Source organism: Mchenga conophoros, linkage group LG23, assembly GCF_057382185.1.
Source record: "Mchenga conophoros isolate Kocher_MC1m ecotype Shallow Benthic linkage group LG23, M_conophoros_male_GT1.1, whole genome shotgun sequence".
Taxonomy (NCBI): domain Eukaryota; kingdom Metazoa; phylum Chordata; class Actinopteri; order Cichliformes; family Cichlidae; genus Mchenga; species Mchenga conophoros.
The window spans coordinates 46,835,619-46,854,717 of NC_140547.1; the positions used below are offsets into that span (position 1 = coordinate 46,835,619).

General features: G+C 43.1%; 1 protein-coding gene across 1 annotated transcript in view; it reads left to right on the plus strand.

Moving 5' to 3' along the window:
• LOC146548161 (NACHT, LRR and PYD domains-containing protein 12-like) overlaps positions 1-19,099 on the plus strand; it is a 192,740-nt gene that overhangs the window by 4,332 nt on the left and 169,309 nt on the right. Inside the window, exons 2-6 of the mRNA XM_085265035.1 lie at positions 343-395; positions 5,284-5,415; positions 7,663-7,786; positions 9,431-9,659; positions 9,764-11,555. Of these exons, the coding sequence (XP_085121161.1) occupies positions 343-395; positions 5,284-5,415; positions 7,663-7,786; positions 9,431-9,659; positions 9,764-11,555 (2,330 nt within the window). The remainder of the gene's footprint in view (positions 1-342; positions 396-5,283; positions 5,416-7,662; positions 7,787-9,430; positions 9,660-9,763; positions 11,556-19,099) is intronic.

Sequence of the window (19,099 nt, forward strand, 5' to 3'; positions counted from 1 at the left end):
GTCTGCTCTGCAAAAGTGCACTTTAATGTAAACTGTGCAGCAGTGCTGCAAACTAATCCAGACGAAATAAAAGCACAATGTCAGGAGCTACTGCAGTTCAGCATCAAACGTAGGCCAAATCAATCATTAATATGATTTTCATGATCATCTTGTTTGTCTTAATGTTCTTATGATTCAAAGAAACATCCAGCAGCTGTGAGATCGGCTGTACTGATTTAAAATGAAGTGTGTACGGCCCCAAAGCCTCTGAATGAGCTGCAGATGTGTTTCAAACTCCTGTAACAAAAGCAAACATGTCTGCATACCGGCTAACTTTGTCCACACACTGTTTCTGCTCTGCAGGTTTCACAGATGAAGATGCAAATAGTGGAGGATACGGGGATGGAGGAGATTGGGTTGGACTTTCATTAATAGTTTGTCTGTTAGTTTGGGCTGTTTGTTGTTCCTGCTGCTTCCGCTGTCGTCATAATTACCTGCAAGGAACTAAAGCCATTATAGCAGCATCCTCCTGAAAACAACATCTGCTCTGCTTTTCCACAAGAATGAAGATGCAGAGGTCTGGCTTTAGGATCTGAGCTCAGATAACATCTGGAGTTTAAAGCATCATTTTAATCTTCTTCTGCACAAAATGGCTCAGTCGAGTGCTGCCAACTCCAAGAGGTTTTCGGAGGATCGGGTGATGGAGATCTATAAAGTAGGAGTAACATTATATAGCTACTATGTCAAAATTCTATAGTATGGTATATGATATGGCACAGCCCTGCTGTAAAGATCAAATGTGTGACAGTGAAAGGTGCTACAAAGAAGTCGGGAGAGAAATGCTGCAGAAAAGTCTCTTTAGCAAACAACGAGCAAACATAAAGCCCGTCCATTTCACATTTAAGGCAGGTAGTATGTTTGTTTTTCTAATGTTGACAAACTGACCCTCCATCCATCCACTTCTGCTGATCCTTTTCAGGGTCGCGGGGGCGCTGGAGCCTAACCCAGCTGTCTTAGAGCGAGACAGACTGAAGACCTGTCCAGTCCGCTGTCCCTACTAAGTGCATGTCCTTGAAACAGTGGAATAAAAACTAAAGCAATGACAAATAATGATCCTCATCATCAACATTACTACCGAAATGTGAACTAGCAAGTACAGCCTGAGCTCATAGAAACAACATCTTTGTAATCTGTAACAGTTTTGGATTTTTGGACATGTTAAACAACTTTTAAAGGGTTTTTCACAAAGATGCTGAACATTAAATGCAGGATGCCACAGACATCCATTTTAGCCAACAATCTGCCATCTTCACCTCCAGTGTTCAAATAAAACGGAGACGTTGTGACATCAGCAGGAGACAGAGATCAGCTAGAGACACGCAGACAGTTTAAGCAGGCTGCTGTTCAAGTGGAGGCTGGTATGAATCCTGCTTCTGTTTATGTTTCCTGTTGAACAAAAACTTGACCAGAAACTGACATACCAACTTTCAGACTAGCAGATCCATCCTCCTTCCCTCCATCCTCTGTGTGTCCTTCTGTCTGACCTGCAGCTGAGAAACAGGTGTGAGGTGTCAGCTGTCAGGTAGGTGATGAGTGAAGAACAGAACAGAATCCATTTCCTCTTCAAACTGCTGTCAGACATGAGCTGTGTTCCAATTCGTCGGCTGCATCCTTCGGAGGACCCGGCCTTTGCGGTCTACGTGGGCCGGGATGGTGGGGACAGAGAGGCTGTAACTACATCTGCTGGTGTCACTGTGACCTCAGAGCAGTTTACATGAAACATGAAACGAATTACAACTTTTGCGATATTGACCAGCTCATGATGCAGAGTGTAGACTGTATCTGTGATAATGAAAATGATTTAAGGACTGGTTTATGACACGTCTATAAAAAATATAAAGTCTGTACAAATGTGAAACTACAAAGTTAAAAGCAGCTGGAACGACAGCTGTTCAAAGCTGAACACTTACATCAGCCAGAAGACAGAGTGAGTCCTCCATCTCTCTGAAGGAGGCCATCGTGGTGAGCACAGATGCAGCAGCAGTGTGGATGTGTCCACTCTCACAGTGTCTCTCTTTCAAGTTTGTCCTCACATTCTCAAAAAAAGAACATGTCTATGCAGATGCCCAGAGCCTAACAACACACCCGCTATAAAAACTTTTGCACCACCAGATTTTCATATACTTACATTTGAAAGTGTTCGTCTCCTGCATTAACTCCCACTTCGATCACTATCATTATCAGAAAAATATCTCCTGTATGGCCCGCAATGAATCCTGGGATATGTTGGGCCACAAAGGACACACCTGACCCATCCTTCAAATTCAGGGAAATGAAGGACGCATTTGGAAGACTTCAAATTTGAACAGCCTTCGTCGCGTCCATGTGATACAATTTCCTACAAATGTGGCATTCGAAGCATCCTCTCCCTGAATTTGGAAACACCCAATGTGATGATAGAGAGCAGGAAGAACCAGTCTCAACAAGAGACACACACACCTGATTTCCTGTAACTGCAGAGGGGAGGAGCCACCCGAGCAGGTGGGAACAGGAAGAGAAACAGCTGAGCCTCCGTCAGAGCAGCAGGAGGACGGTGGAGCTGAGGCAGGGTGAGTGTTAACACCACATTGTTGTAGTTTTGCTGTCAGAGTCTCTGAGTGTGTTTGTTTGTGTGACTGTAGAGAGAAGAAGAGTCACAGTGAGCTCTGTAGCTGTGATTGGCTCAATAATCACCTTCAATGGACTGAACGCAGAGAACGAGCCGAGGAACCTGACAAACCTGTTTGTGTGTGTGTGTCTGTGTGTGTGTGTGTACCTGTTTAGACATGTTTGTGAGGACAAAGAGTTGGTATGCTACTATGTGGGCTAATAGAGTCCCACAAAATGGCCGTCCTCACGAGTTTGAGGATATTTTTGAGGCTTTTTGGTGTCCTCACTAAAATCTGAAAACAAGTGTCTGTGTGTGTGTCTGTGTGTGTATGTGTCATAAAGAGAGTCGAGTTCACGGTCGCACACTTTCTATCTCAGAGGCTGTATCCCAATTCTTCGGAGCCCCTCTGATGACATGGTCCAAAAAATAAATCAATTGTGGCCACAAAATACTACTTCGTGCGCACGAAATGCTAATTTGTGGGCACGAAACACTTGACCAATAACCGTGATCCTTCCCAGGCCCTTGCAGTTGGTTGACAATAAAATCTATCCCGGCGTCCAGGTCTTGTAAAGCAACTGGGCTCTCAGTATCCTGTTTAAATGTCTCTCCGTAATAATGGTTCCTTGCATTGCAGGCTTTTCAAAATGCATTGTAGCTCATTCCCAGCCTAAAATAAAACTCACTCATACCGTCTCTGTCCACGGTGTATAGGTTTAGCCTACTCTCATGCTTGTGTCTCTACGCAGCTGTCCAGGAATTGTATCAATATGATATGCGCACGTTATCTATTTTGTTGCCACAAATGAGTAATTCATTGCCACGTTATACCCATTTCATGCCCACAAATTAGCATTTCATGCGCACGTTATACCTATTTCGTGCCCTCGAAAATAGTATTTCGAGGGCACGAAATAGTATTTTGTGGCCACAATTTATTTATTTTTGGGCCATGTCATCAGAGGGGCTCTGTACAATTCAGGTTCTGCAGCCTCAACGATCCTCAAGGGCCACGTACTCAAGGACCGCTAAGGCCGGAAGTACGAGGCTTGTGAAATGGGCGGTCTAGCCTCCGTCGCGCTGCCCCGGTTGCCTAGCAACCATGATACTAACAGCTGGAAACGTTTCACACAGCTTTGTTTGACAGAAATGAAGGAGAACATATTTTAGACATCTTTGTGAAGGACGCATTTCGAGCAGCCTTTGAATTGGGAAAGCCTTCGGTGCGCCACTGTGACGTAATCGGCCTTAAAATGCAGCCTTTAAGGCTACAGACCCTGAATTGGGATACAGCCTTTATGAAAGTGCGACGTTTGAGCCACTTCCTGTTCTCAGTCCCGGCGTCCTGATCACCGAGGTTTCTGTTGCTCTGATGTCTAATATTGATTATATCGGTAAACAGGCTGTAGGCAGAAACATCAGGTCTGATCTGAAAATCCCTTCAAAAACAAACTTTAAGAGTTTTATGTCCGTGTGAGGCCGCACGCTGATTGGATAACCACCTGTCAGTCTCAGGGTATTAGCCAATGAGCGCGCAGATTCACAGTAAGATCTTATCACGTCATTCTTTTAAACTAAAACATCGACAGTAAAACTGTAACGTGTCCTGTGACCTATAAACACTCTGTGATGAATAATCTGAAGTCATTTTGAGCCTGACAGTAGTTTCCTGTCACAGAGCAGAAGCTGCAGGCAGTTTTTGGCACCTTTATATTTAATTTATTCCAAAATAAATCAATAAAGGTAGAAAAGAACTCTCAGTGACATTAAAAATCTATTTTTAAAGACAGATGTGACCAAGTGCAACAAATATAAGATGAGATGTTTACAGATATTTGAAGTATTGATCATATGTAGAACACAGAGCAGGTCCAATAACAGAGTCATCCTGCTCACAAACAGCAGTTTGGTTTCATGAGCTCACTTCCTGCAGTGATCCTCAGCTTCTCTCCAAAGGAGCCGTAACATGTGGGCTCCTCACCATGATGATGATCCCAAACACACTGAGTTCCTTCATCCACCTGATCATGTACTTATTAAATAATGTGATGGTTTTGGTGTTTTTTAAAGACTTTGAGCCTCTAAAATAACTGGTTTGGACTTTAGGGCCAAAGCTCCAACATTAGAAAGCCGTCAGTGTGATGCTTCCAGTACAACAGCACCTCTGAGTGTGTGTGTTTACCTCTCAGACTAACTCCACCCTGACATCAAGAAGATGGAGGAAGAGGACGGAGCAGCATCTGCAGCATCCAGCTGTGTGTCTGTGAGAAGTGACGGGGTTACACAAACACCTCCACCTTACAGTCATGGACCTGCAGCAACAATGTAAGAACACTACTAACTTTATTAGTCATTTCAACATAACCATGACAGAATCATTGATCTGTGATTGGTTCAAACTGTTTGATCTGAGTTTGATTTTTATTGACTTGTTTTCTTGCTAAGATCTGAACTCTGTAAGTTTAAGTGAAGTCAGTGCAGCAGAATCAGAGAGAAGAGCTGAGAACAAACTGAGTTCATTCAGAGACAGAAAAAACTGGCTGATGATTGGCTGACCTGTCAGCGTTATGAGGCAGACACAATATCACAGAGGGATCAGCTGATCATATGGCTGTCAGAGAGAACTGATCAGTTATTGATGTTTGTGTTTGCAGAGGTCAGAGGTCACAGTCTCCAGTATCCAGCTGTGTGTCTGTGAGGAGTGACTGGTCCAGAGAAAAACCTCCAGAGTTCAGTGATGAACCTGCAGCAACAATGTTCTTCAATCATGGAGCTCAGCTGACCATGTAAGAGAGCTGCTGACTCAGAGTTCAAAGGTTGTTTCTATAAATGTTCTGCCAGTGACATCATAACTTAACCTAACACTGGTCTGTGTATGAAGTATCATTTAGTGGCAGTTGTTAAAGTTGTATAATGATGATGCTAGTTTGGGGTGTATTTTCCTGCTGATGCAAATGCATCTACTTTGCCCTTTGTCTGGTGCTTTGGACAAAGACGTCCAATGAAACTCAGAACAACACAGTTTGCACCACCAGCAGGCAGAGGAAGTGGCTGACATCCAGAAATCCTACCAGTGGCTGAACAAAGCTGGACTGAAAGACAGCACAGAGGCACTAATCATGGCAGCACAGGAACAAGCTCCGAGCACAAGACCCATAGAGCCCGGGGTCTACATGGCTCTTTTTGGGGGGGTTGTGTTGTATTAACAGTGACTTTGTTTCTTTGGACCAAAATCTTTTGTTTTTCAGTTCAGTTGCAACATTGACTAACACTAATGCAGGGGTCGGCAACCTGCGGCTCTTTAGTCCTTACAGTGCGGCTCCTCGTGGTTTGGGAAAATAAATTAGAAGTATTTAGCTGAAGTGTATTTTATTTATGTTCTTTTTTAACTTGTAGTTCTAAATTGGAAGATTATTGTGATATTGAAATATAAAAATAAAATTATATTTTTTATTTTTTCATCGCTCAAATAAGCGTCACACTCGTGGAAGCCGGTGTACCCGCCGAAACGCCGTGCATTTATCGAGACTTTCAACCCCAGGAAGGCCAATTATGGATCTTCGGATCCACATTATGTCAGCAGCTGTTCTCCACCGTGAACTATGTTAAAAACAAACACGCTCACGCCTCACAGACGACAGCTTACAGTCCTGTAAAGATGAAAGTGACTTCGTACAGCCCCGACCTGCAGACGCTGTGCGCAGAGGTTCAGGAGCAGAAGTCCCGTTGTAAACATATCACGGCAGACCCGACGATGTTTGCATGAACTCGCTTTTCAGCTTCTCTTTATTGACCACTTTTCACACACGGTTGCTGTACGCACACAGCCGGCTGTAGCTTTGCAGCTCACAGCCCGACACACAACAGCACAGACGTTAAGGCGGCGAGGCGTGATTGCGGGTGCCGCTCAGGTGCGTCCGCCTCCCCTGCAGCGGCGCTGCAGACCACGCCCCGCCACACACATTAACCAGGTAAAATACATATTTAGGCAGAATTTTGCAAATATCTATTTTTCATCTTTCAGCAGCATAGAGCTTTTTTTCCAATTATTTTTTAAAAGTCAGGTCAAGGCTCCAAAAGCCCAAAGGAGATATAAGGGTGGCGGCTCACAGCAGTTTTTGTTTGCTACATCATTTTAGTTCAGCTGGGTGTCTTTCCTTTTGTTATATTTCTTTAAGAGTTCAAATGTGTTCATTACATAAATAACATGTAATTTTCTCTGTAGCACTTCATGGATTTCATAAGCAACACACCTTAGTTGTTCACACAAAGCATAAAGGTAAAAAACAGTATATACAGTGTTATCTTCATTCTAGACGTCAAAAAGTATTTGTGGCTCCCAGTGTTTTCTTTTGCGTGGAAACTGGCTCCAAATGGCTCTTTGGGTCCTGAAGGTTGCTGACCCCTGACCTAATGGTATATTTTTTTTTAGCTGGATCGTTCTATAAAAACATGAATCAAATCTGAGAAAAGTTTCCACCTGACCTGTTGAATGTTATTGAAGCCAGAAGTTTGCCTTCATACTGTGTTTCTTGCATGCCTTTTGTGGTGTACTAATTGATGTGAAATGAATGCAATGTGGTTGTGTTTGCAGAGGTCAGAGGTCACAGTCTCCAGCATCCAGCTGTGTGTCTGTGAGGAGTGACGTGTCCAAAGACAAACCTCCAGTCTTCAGTCATGAACCTGCAGCAACAATGTTCTTCAATCATGGAGCTCAGCTGACCATGTAAGAGAGCTGCTGACTCAGAGTTCAAAGGTTGTTTCTATAAATGTGTTCTACCAGTGACATCATAAATGATTCCTAATGGTGGTCCGGGTACGATAATGCTAGTATCAATCGTAGTAGTAATGCAATCCAAGGTAATGATTTCTTCTCTGCTGCTGTGAACGTCTCTGCAGCCGTCTGTACTCTAATCTGAGACAACTATTACTGACAGAAACCATCACATCATCCAGTTTGTGTGTTTGCAGCTGCTTAAAAGATTTTAAACAGAGATTAATCAGTAATTCATGTGATATGTTTGTGTTTGCAGAGGTCAGAGGTCACAGTCTCCAGCATCCAGCTGTGTGTCTGTGAGGAGTGACTGGTCCAAAGACAAACCTCCAGTCTTCAGTCATGAACCTGCAGCAACAATGTTCTTCAATCATGGAGCTCAGCTGACCATGTAAGAGAGCTGCTGACTCATTTACGGGTGTTTGAAATTCTGTGACCACTTTGTAATTTTAGTTTATATTTTTAAAGTGTTTTTATTTGTAGTTGCCTGTATTTTTATTACACTGTGTGTAACGTGGTGGTTTGTGCTGTTTGGGATCGTTTTGGTGTGTTTGTGTCAGAACATCAGATAAATGATTTCATCACATTTTAAAAGAAAGTATCAGGATAATAATCTGAACTGAGTCATCAGAAATAGAAAGATGGTCTCAACAGGCCACTGAGCTGATCTCCAAAGAAATGCAGAAGATTGAAGAGTCCGAGGCTGTTTATTTGTCACAGGCATCGTCATACACGTACAACACAGTGAAATGTGCTGAGCTGCTCCTGTGACTGGACAAAACATTAGAAACAATCATTAAATGAAATAATGAAACATTGTGCAGATGTAATGTTAAAGTGCTTTGTGCCACATTAGCACAGCATGTACTGACAGAGCAGTGCAAGCAGAACAAAGCAAATGAGCAAAGTGATGTAAAGAGAGTAACTGAACAGAGTGAGCAGAGTAATATCAGCAGTAATGAAGCAGCAGGATCAGTGTAGCAGCGTGTGACGTCATAATGAATCAGGTATGATCTGAAATATGACAGTGAGACAAGAACATGATGTAAGGTCCTGTTTAAACCCTGATGGTGATGCTATGAGGGGAGCATGTTCTGATTTAGGACTTGGATGGTCTGAGGATAGAAGCTCCTCTCTGTTTGTGTCCTGATGGTGCAGAAGCTTCTGCCTGATTGTAGAAGGAGCTGAAGCCAGCATCATCCCAGAGGTGAAGCTCCTCTGTGTGCAGACCTGAGGTCAGATTCCTCCAGGCTGATGTTCAGGATCTACAGAAACGTGTGGTTGTAGTTATTGCTGCACTGTGTGCTGACAGCAGATACTCAGAACAAAGCGCTGCACACGTGTTCTTTACAAACATCTGTACATATCAAATATGGATCATGGCAGTGAATGAACACGTTTCTGTCATTTGTTTCATTGGCTTCTTTTTTCTGCCTGTGTTCATGTGATTAATGTCTAACACATAAACAGGTTTGTAATCAAACATCACATCATCAGGGAGGCATCATGAAACAAAGTTACTGCTGGAGGCTGAACTCAATTTGGTGGCAATGTTCAAAAATATCACTCAGATCATTTCAAAGCTTTTAGTTCTTCTTCTTCACTTCTGTAAAAGAATAGAAAGGAAATCAGAACCCAGAAGTTCACTTCCTGATGACTGAACTCTTTCAAAATAAAGCTGAAAGCTCTGAATGTGACACCGCTGCTCCACCACAGTTTTTAGAGGAGGTCAAAGGTCAGTTCAGAGTGATGGATCCCAAACTTCCAGTACATCCAGTGAAGGACATAATCAGCTCTGTGATGAAGGCTTTTACTGTGGAGTTTGTAGGCTGATCACTCTGTGTTTAATAAGACAGGCAGGAACAGCAAAGGAAACTTGGATTCTGAACTCAAACACAAGTTTCTCCACTTTGACTTTTCTCTGTGACCATCAGAGCTTCTGCACAGTGTCATCAAATCTGGATGTTTGTCACTGACAGTCAATGATTTTAGTGATAAAGAAATGTGTTCACAGAGGGAGGAAGAGGAAGAGGAGTGGTGTCTGTGAGGAGGAGCAGCTGTCCTGCTGTGCTTTGTGTCAGGACGTCCTGAAGGATCCAGTCTCTACCAGCTGTGGACACTGGTTCTGCAGACAGTGCATCTCCTCATACTGGGACCAGTCTGCTTCATCAGGAGACTGGTCCTGTCCCCAGTGTGGAGAAAGATCCAGAAGCAGAGCTGGACTGCAGACAGCCAGTCAGAGCAGCTGTGTACAAAGTAAGACTGAACATCTGTCTGCTGATGGACTCATTTCTGAAAACTGGACTTCTTGTTGTTGTTCAGACATTGAAGAGTTTTCTTTCTGTTTTTCTTTCTTTCAGCAGATGTTGGTCTGCAGGAGGTTTTAGATGAACATAAGATCAGTCTGAGGAGGAGATGTGAACGTGTGACTGAAGGAAGTGATGAAACAGGAAGTAGAACCCTCCTCAACAGGATCTACACTGAGCTCTACATCACAGAGGGACAGAGTGAAGAGGTTCATAGCCAACATGAGGTGAGGCAGCTGGAGACAGCTTCCAAGATGGACGCCCTCCATGACACTCCAATCAGGTGCCAGGACATCTTTAAAGCCTTACCTGACCAACAGAGACCCATCAGAGTGGTTCTGACCAACGGCGTGGCTGGTGTTGGAAAAACCTTCTCAGTGCAGAAGTTCACTCTGGACTGGGCAGAGGGCTTGGAGAACCAACATGTCAGTGTGGTGGTTCTGCTTTCATTCAGGGAGCTGAACCTGATCAGAGATGAGCAGTACAGTCTTCTGGAGCTGCTCCATGTTTTCCATCCAACACTACAGAAGGTCACAGCAGAGAAGCTGGCTGTCTCTCAGCTTTTGTTCATCTTTGACGGCCTGGATGAAAGCAGACTTTCATTGGATTTCACCAACAGGAAGCTGCTGTCTGATGTCACACAGAAGTCATCAGTCAGCCAGCTGCTGACAAACCTCATCCAGGGGAATCTGCTTCCCTCGGCTCTCGTCTGGATAACTTCCCGACCTGCAGCGGCCAATCAGATCCCTCCTACATGTGTTGACAGGCTAACAGAAGTACGAGGCTTCACTGACGCCCAGAAGGAGGAGTACTTCAGGAGGAGATTCAGTGATGAAGAGCTGTCCAGCAGAATCATCTCCCACATGAAGACATCCAGGAGCCTCCACATCATGTGTAGTATCCCAGTCTTCTGCTGGATCACTGCTACAGTTCTGGAGCACATGTTGACTACAGAGCAGAGAGGAGAGCTGCCCAAGACCCTGACTGACATGTACTCACACTTCCTGCTGGTTCAGACAAAGAGGAAGAAGAACAAGTACCACGAGGGACATGAGACGAGTCCACAGGAGCTGACGGAGGCTGACAGGGAAGTTCTTCTGAAGCTGGGGAGGCTGGCGTTTGAACATCTGGAGAAAGGAAACATCATGTTCTACCAAGAAGACCTGGAGCAGTGTGGTCTGGATGTGACAGAGGCCTCGGTGTACTCAGGAGTTTGTACAGAGATCTTCAAAAGAGAGTGTGTGATCTTCCAGAAACCAGTCTACTGCTTTGTTCATCTGAGCATCCAGGAGTTTCTGGCTGCAGTCTACATGTTCCACTGTTTCACCAACAGGAAGTCAGAGGTGCTGAAGGACTTCTTGGGAAAAAAATACAAAGAGTCATCTCTGGACAATTTTTTGATGGAAACACTAACAAAATCCTTCAGGAGTAAAAATGGTCGTCTGGACCTGTTTGTTCGCTTCCTTCATGGCCTCTGTCTGGAGTCCAACCAGAGACTCTTAGGAGGTCTGTTGGGTCAGACAGAGAACAGTCCAGAAACCATCCAGAGTGTCATCAAGAACCTGAAGAATAACAAGAAGCTTAAAATCTCTCCTGACAGAAGCATCAACATCTTCCACTGTCTGATGGAGATTAACGACCTCTCATTACACCAGGAGATCCAAGAGTTCCTGAAGTCAGAGAACAGATCAAAGAAGAAACTCACTATGATCCAGTGCTCAGCTCTGGCCTTCATGCTGCAGATGTCAGAGGAGGTTCTGGATGAGTTGGACCTGCAGAAGTACAACACATCAGCAGAGGGACGACAGAGACTGATTCCAGCTGTGAGGAACTGCAGAAAGGCTCGGTGAGTCCAAGATTTGTTATTCAGAAATGCAGAAGCTGGAGGATGTTTGGTCATTTGTTCTGACACAAGCTGTTGTGTAATATTTTTGTAAGAGTTTCCAAAACCAAATTTGTGTAAAGTTGGAAATAAACATTTCCAGTTAACTCTGTCAAACGTTTTTTCTGCATCTAAAGAAAATATTGTAGTTTCGATGTTTTTACTGCATGAGTAGTCTATGAAACTAAGTAATCTATGTGTATTTGTTGATGAGTGCCGACCTTTTATGAAACCAGTTTGGTCAGGATGAATTAAGAGGGAGGTTATTTTCTCTAATCTCTTTGAGAGAGCTTTGCAGATTATTTTAAGGTCTACATTTATAAGTGATATTGGACGATAGCTTGAGGGATGTACAGGGTCTTTGCCTGGTTTTAGCAGGAGACTAATGTTTGCAGAATTCATATTTGATGGAAGTCTGCCCTTTTCTTTGATTTCCAACAACGTTCTGTAAAAAACTGGTGCCAGAATCGTCCAGAATTCTTTGTAGAATTCTGCCATCTGGACCTGGAGCCTTATTATTGGGCATACTTATCAGGGCTTCCTGGAGTTCACCCGGCGTCACCTGGTGAATCCACTGACATTGCTTGACTGTCTAGTAATTTTGGAAGAGTTACGCTGTCAAGAAACTAATAAATGTCTTTTTTTAGACGCGTTTATTTGTGGTGAATATAAAGTTTCATAGAAATCCCTAAAAATGTTGTTCATTCTTTCAGGTCATACATTGTGTTCCCAGATCATCTTTAACAGCACATATAGTTGTTTTTTCTTTATTTATTTTTAACTGGTTAGCTAAAAATCAACCAAATTTGTTACTGTGTTCAAATTTTTGGGGTATTTTGTTCAGTATTTCCTAAGTCCACTCTTTTTTAAAAATATTTAACAAAGTCTTCATCTCAGTGTCTGAGATGTCACTCAGCAGTGAGCTGCTGACCAAAAAATAATCCAGGCGAGAGTAGGAGTGATGGACATGTGAGAAGAAAGTACAGTCGTGGCCAAAAAGTTTTGAGAATGACACAAATATTAGTTTTCACAAAGTTTGCTGCTAAACTGCTTTTAGATCTTTGTTTCAGTTGTGTCTGTGATGTACTGAAATATAATGACAAGCACTTCATACGTTTCAAAGGCTTTTATTGACAATTACATGACATTTATGCAAACAGTCAGTATTTGCAGTGTTGGCCCTTCTTTTTCAGGACCTCTGCAATTCGACTGGGCGTGCTCTCAGTCAAATCCTGACTGACAGCAACCCATTCTGTCATAATCACTTCTTGGAGTTTGTCAGAATTAGTGGGTTTTTGTTTCCTCCACCCGCCTCTTGAGGATTGACCACAAATTCTCAATTGGATTAAGATCTGGGGACCTGGTCCCCGAGCCAGTTATCACTTTTGCCTTATGGCACGGTGCTGTGGAACGCCAGGACTGCCATAATGAAATAATTAAATACACCATTAAATAATTAATTAAATGTGGCAATAATTAATTAAAATTGGAAATAATTAAATAAATATTTACAACACATTTAAATAAGTATTGACAGTTTTAATTAATTATTTAATGATGTATTTATTTAATTCATTTTGGCACTTTTGTCCCCTTCATGTCTCAACTTGAAATCATTTTATCTGTCAGCCTCACCCATCAAACTAAGTGGGCGGGGTTAACGCTGCCACTGCAGCTTCTCTAGCATTTGATTGGTTGCCGTGCAAAGTAAGTCAAGACAGGTCGATCCTAGATAATCGATTGCTTGTGTGGCCTTGGGGCAGCCAGGTATCCCAGAATGCATTTCAAATCACCGTCAGCAATGGTGGTGTAAAGTTATAAAATATCCTGTTTTTCTGTCACCAACTACACTTTTAACAGTGTTTTAGCCGCGAATGTCGCAGCGTAATCTTCACACGTCTGGTCAGGTTGTCAACATAGAACGTGTTTGCAAAAGTGCTCAGATGTTTTCAGAGATTTCACTCGCTCTGCTAACAGTCAGCTGACAGAGAGCACCGAGCTCACAGCCCCGGTGTTCCAGCTTAACTGTTTTTGGGGTTTTTTTGGGGGGGGTTACGTTACCCAGTTTGTTTACATATTCCACTGTCCGTGTTCCACATGTTGCATTTGCAGATTCTCATTTTCACCGTCTTTTTCCGCCTTGTGTCTCTGTGCTTCTGTAACATAAAGAACGAGCTGACGTGTTTCTCAGGACACCAGCGATCAGCTCAACAGGCCCTCAGTTTACCTGCATGCATCCTCCTCCTCACCTGTCAGCTGTTTAGCTGCTAATTCAAGAAACGCGCCCACGTGACCTGGTGATAGTCACAGTTTAACTGGGCAGCCGGTGCTCGATATAATGCAATGTCAGCGCATTTTTCTGCACAAGATAAGTAAATATAGTTTTTTCCCCGAGCGCAGAGCTGCTGAAGCTTGTTTCCCTACAGAGCACTTTATAGGCGAACCAACTTCATCAGCAGCTGATGTCCAATCACACAGCTTTGAAACCTCAGCTGAGTTTTAGCTCTCAGTGGTTAAACGCTGGACTTAATTCACTCAGGTTCTGTCTGTCGGGTCACGTTTACTTCGCTGTTTTATTTACAACTGAGCAAATCGGTTTGGCTGAGGTTAAACTGCATGTCTCCAAAAGTTGATTCTGTTCATCTGGACGTAGCGTTTTGTTTCGTCATCATCCAGGTGACTTCTTCAGTCTCAGCTGACTGCAGGTTTCAATCTTATAAACAGTACATTTGCATAATGACTGAAACCAGCCCACTGAAGGAACAAAGGGCTGGGAGGTCAGTTCATTAATCAGAATTATGCAAACTGTCACAGCCATTGATCAACAACCACTGATCAATGTCCATGAGTCCCATTCACAGAGAGTTGGGGAATGGCTGCAATCACAGCATGTAAGATGGTGACAGATGTACCCTTAGGCTCCTCCTCGATTCAGAGATGGTCTTTCCCTTTTCACTTACTTCCCTGGATGATTGAGAATGCATCAAGACGTCATAACTTCATAGTTTTACTGAAGTTTAATGGTTCACTGTGTTAGACTGAACCGTTCGCTTTTCTTTATCTGGTGTGTTTTGGATTTAACAGTGAATTTTGAGATTAAACTGACTTTTAAAATGTTTTTATACAAAGAGGAAAGAGACGGCGTATTTCCACTGAGAGGAGCAGAGCTTGCAACAGCGTGTTCAGACTGCAACCTGGGCAGAAATATTACATCATCTGGTTTTTAATAGTTATTCAACTGTATTCTAAGCACCAGCGATCTGTTAGAATTTTTAGAGTTTACTTAACTAAAAATAAACGAGGTTAACATATAATTTGTGTGATTGTTTTTGTTTGTTTGTGTGTGTTTCGGTCATGTTATGTTTACCTGTCAAAGGCTTGTTAGAAACTATGAAACACATCATGCAGACTTCTGGATGTTAGAAGAAAACTAATACTGCTCATGAATGAGACTAAAGGTAGGAAGGTGTCCTGTAAAACTAAACATGTTAATAGGACCTCCCTATTTATATCATAGTTTATGATATCCGGTTGTTCAGTCTGACGTCACTAGCCGTGTCTGGGTCTAAACTCCGCTGCAGGTCCATATATCAAACGATCACTATGGGATTACTGAGAGTTGAAAAACTGTCTAAAGTCTTTCATCTTTAATAAAATGATCAGCGTTCTTCTCTACCAGGTGTAACAATTGAGTTTAACATCCAGGCATCCATGAAAACGGAATTTATGACAATTAACGGAGTTAGAAGTTAGCAGGGAGTTAGCTCGCTAGCTTCTATCTAAATACAATATAGCATGTCCTGACTGCGGGGTTTTGGAAACAAATTAAAACGTACAGCTCTGCTATCACTTCCAGCATAAATGAAGACAGAAAACTAAACAGCAGTGACGTTTGTAGGGTTACTGAAGTTGGGCTAGCTGGTATATAATGATGTGCTACGTGACCGCTAGCGACACAGCTATGTTAGCATAATATAAACAAGCTAACTTTTTTTCCACTCGATAAAAGTTAATGTGAGTGTTCTCGGTGGTCAGGAACAAATGTAATCGCATGGCAGGATGCTGTAAAAGGACCAAACTTCAGCCAGGAGAACAACTGAGATAATCCATCCACAATACGAGGTTAGTCATTCATATACTGCTGCATGGGCTGGGCTGTAGTTACATCGTAAGGTTTTAAAAACTGAGCTTAAATAAATGATTAGCGGTAATAAAAGCCGAGGGAGGTCAACAGTGGTCGCTGACTGTTTTAGGAACTTTTTGAGATCAAATAGAAGAAAATACATAACATTAAACATGTTAACAACACAAAAGCCATATTAAACGCAGACTACTTTAGACCCGGAAGTAGGATTCGTCGCGTCATCACTGAACAACCGGATAGCACGTGTATTTCAGTAATAGCCTGCTGATTTCAGTGTAGTGGTGAACAGTCACACAGCTCCGTGGGTGTTATCTGTGAGACTGCTTAACTATAATTTATCCAAGTTAACGTCAGTTAACCATTCAGACAGTTCTGTTGCAATGACAAACCTCATGTCGCCGGTAGGTTTCCGCTGTGCCAGCTGTTTACATTACAGCTGCTTATGCAGTAACCATGGTAACCACGGACTCCAGGTCAGACAACAATTTTACATATACGATCTTAAAACAGGACACAGCCACTGTACGTGCTGGCCTCATATCAAATGTGAACGCAGACTGAGTCTATGTTTGACGTTTGTTTATATCTAATCTTCCTCTCAAACATTTAAACAGCAGCGAGTCTGCAGCTGAGGGAACACAAACTCAAACTGTCAGAACAGGTTTGATCGTTTTGTGTATGATTTATGATTTATTAAACGTATAAATGTTATTCTAATCTGCTGCTGAGTCTCTTACGCTGATGAAAATGCAGAAAACACAGATCACGGACACCTGTTCAACCAATCACATTCATTCCACTTTGATCTGCGACAAACAGACGGTTCATCTCTGTTACAGTGTTGCGTTAGACTGCTATATTTTTTGTTCTTTATGCTGTAGATTTTCACGTCTCTGGAATAGTTGGCAGTAAAAAGGATGATTTTGTGTAAAATCATATTGATATGAGCCGTGACATATTCGTAGATGACAGTTAGATTAGTCAGCTGGGAAACTCTGGGTTAACTCAGAGAGCTGAAGATATCGTGGACATGCTGACCTCGCTCCGTGGTGTACAGGGCCGTTTACCCTCGTGATTAATATTCACAATTAAAATATTAGCCGAACATCATGAAGTCTAAATGTGTGTCATAGTGTCGAACAACCTTTGTACAGTTAAAGCCAGCAGTTACTACATGAAACACCAACGTTATCTCTTTTATGCGTTTATACGCAGGTCACGCTGATTACTGAACAAAAACACAAAGATCAGATGTTAATCGGATTTATTTGCTTTCTCTCCTCCTTAAACATGTTTTTATGTTAGTTATAATTCAGAATTGGCGACTGAAACACGCAGGACACATACGAACATCAGGAAATAAAAACCTGATGAATATAACCTCAGTAAATGAAGTCAGTGTACTGCGGGGGTTATGGCGGCTGAAATCAAATCACTTTGACTGTCACATCACATGTGCAGGTACACTGGTACAGTACATGCGAGTGAAATTCTTGTGTGCGAGCTTCACAAGCAACAGAGGTGTGCAAAAATACAATAACATAAGAACAAGCAAAATAGAAGAATGGCTAAATCTGAGAGTTATATGGAAATTAAATAGAGTAAACAATAAAATAAAATATACAGAGGCTGGTAGTTGGACATGTGCAAAACAAGTGGCATTTATATACAGTGTGGAGTGCATAATGTTGAAGTTCCAGTAGTGAAGGTGAGGTGTCTATGAAGTGTCCAGCAGTCTGATGGCCTGGTGGAAAAAGCTCTCTCAGTCTGCTGGTTGGGGACCGGATGCTGCAGAACCTCCTTCCTGATGGAAGTAGTCTGAACAGTTGATGGCTGGGGGGACTGGAGTCCTTGATGGTCCTCCCCGCTTTCCTCAGGCAGCGCTTCCTGTAGATGTCTTGGAGGGAGGGAAGCTCACCTCCAATTATCCGTTCAGAACACCGCACTACTCGCTGGAGAGCTTTGCGGTTGTAAGCGGTGCTGTTGCCGTACCAGGTGGTGATGCATCCGGTGAGGATGCTCTCAATGGCACAGTGATAGAAGGTCCTGAGGATGCGGGGGCTCATGCCGAATCTTTTCAGTCTCCTGACAAAGAAGAGGCGCTGCTGCGCCTTCTTCACTGTTTTGTTTATGTGTCCTGACTAGGGCTGCATGATTAATCGTTAGAAAATCGCGATCTCAATTCATACTTATGTGCGATCTCATTTCCAAATTACAACGATTTTAAAAAAAAAAGAGAGAGAGAAAAGACGACGACGATTGTACCGCATTTAGATCCGGGACGTAATCTGCATGAAAACAAGCGCTCACTCTTCCTGCTCAACAAATGACAAGGGCGGAGCCTTATACCACGTGGTACAGAAGCTGGCTGCGAAAATTAGCAGGGAAAAAACCACGGAGAGCACGTCAGGGATGACGAAAGTAACAGGAGAAAATCCGTCCCGGTCAACAACCCAAACATCAATAACGGGAACCTTATACAGCGCTTCCCTATACACGTCGAACTCCCGCAGGCACAAAGAAATTAGGGAGGCTATCACTTATCACCTGACCAAAGATATGGCTCCCATCAACACTGTGCAAAACGAGGGATTTAGGAAAATGATCAACACCCTAGACAAACGCTACACAGTGCCGTCCCGCAACTATTTTTCTATTGTTGCACTACCTGCTCTATACACGCAGTGTGGAGCAACGGTGGAGACGGAATTTCAAGCAGTACAACATTTTGCGGCAACAACAAAACGTGAGACATTTGTTGTTTTTATGTTTATTTATTGTTTTTATGTTCAGTCTCAACTGTTACGAAGTTGATGTGCAGTTAATAAGTGCAATAAATATTTATACTGGAAAAGAAAATCGTGAGAGAATCGTGATCTCAATTCTAAGCAAAAAAATCGTGATTCTCATTTTATGCAAAATCGTGCAGCCCTAGTACTGACCACGTAAGATCGTCAGCCAGATGTACACCAAGGAAGCGGAAGCTGCTCACTCTCCACAGCAGCACCATTGATGGTGATGGGGGGTGTGTACTTCTCTGCACCTCCGGAAGTCCACTATCAACTCCTTTGTCTTTGCGACGTTGAGGGTGAGATGGTTGTCTTGACACCGGTGGGTCAGGGCGCTGACCTCCTCCCTGTAAGCCGTCTCATCACCTTTGGTGATAAGACCCACCACTGTAGTGTCGTCCGCAAACTGTACTCCGCCCTCTCCTGTGAGTACAGGACAGGGCTCAGTACACACCCCTGTGGAGCACCAGTGTTCAGTGTGAGGGGGGATGAGTTGATGCTGCCCAGTCTGACCACTTGGCATCTGTCAGACAGGAAGTTAAGAATCCAGCTGCAGAGGGAGCTGCTCAGTCCTA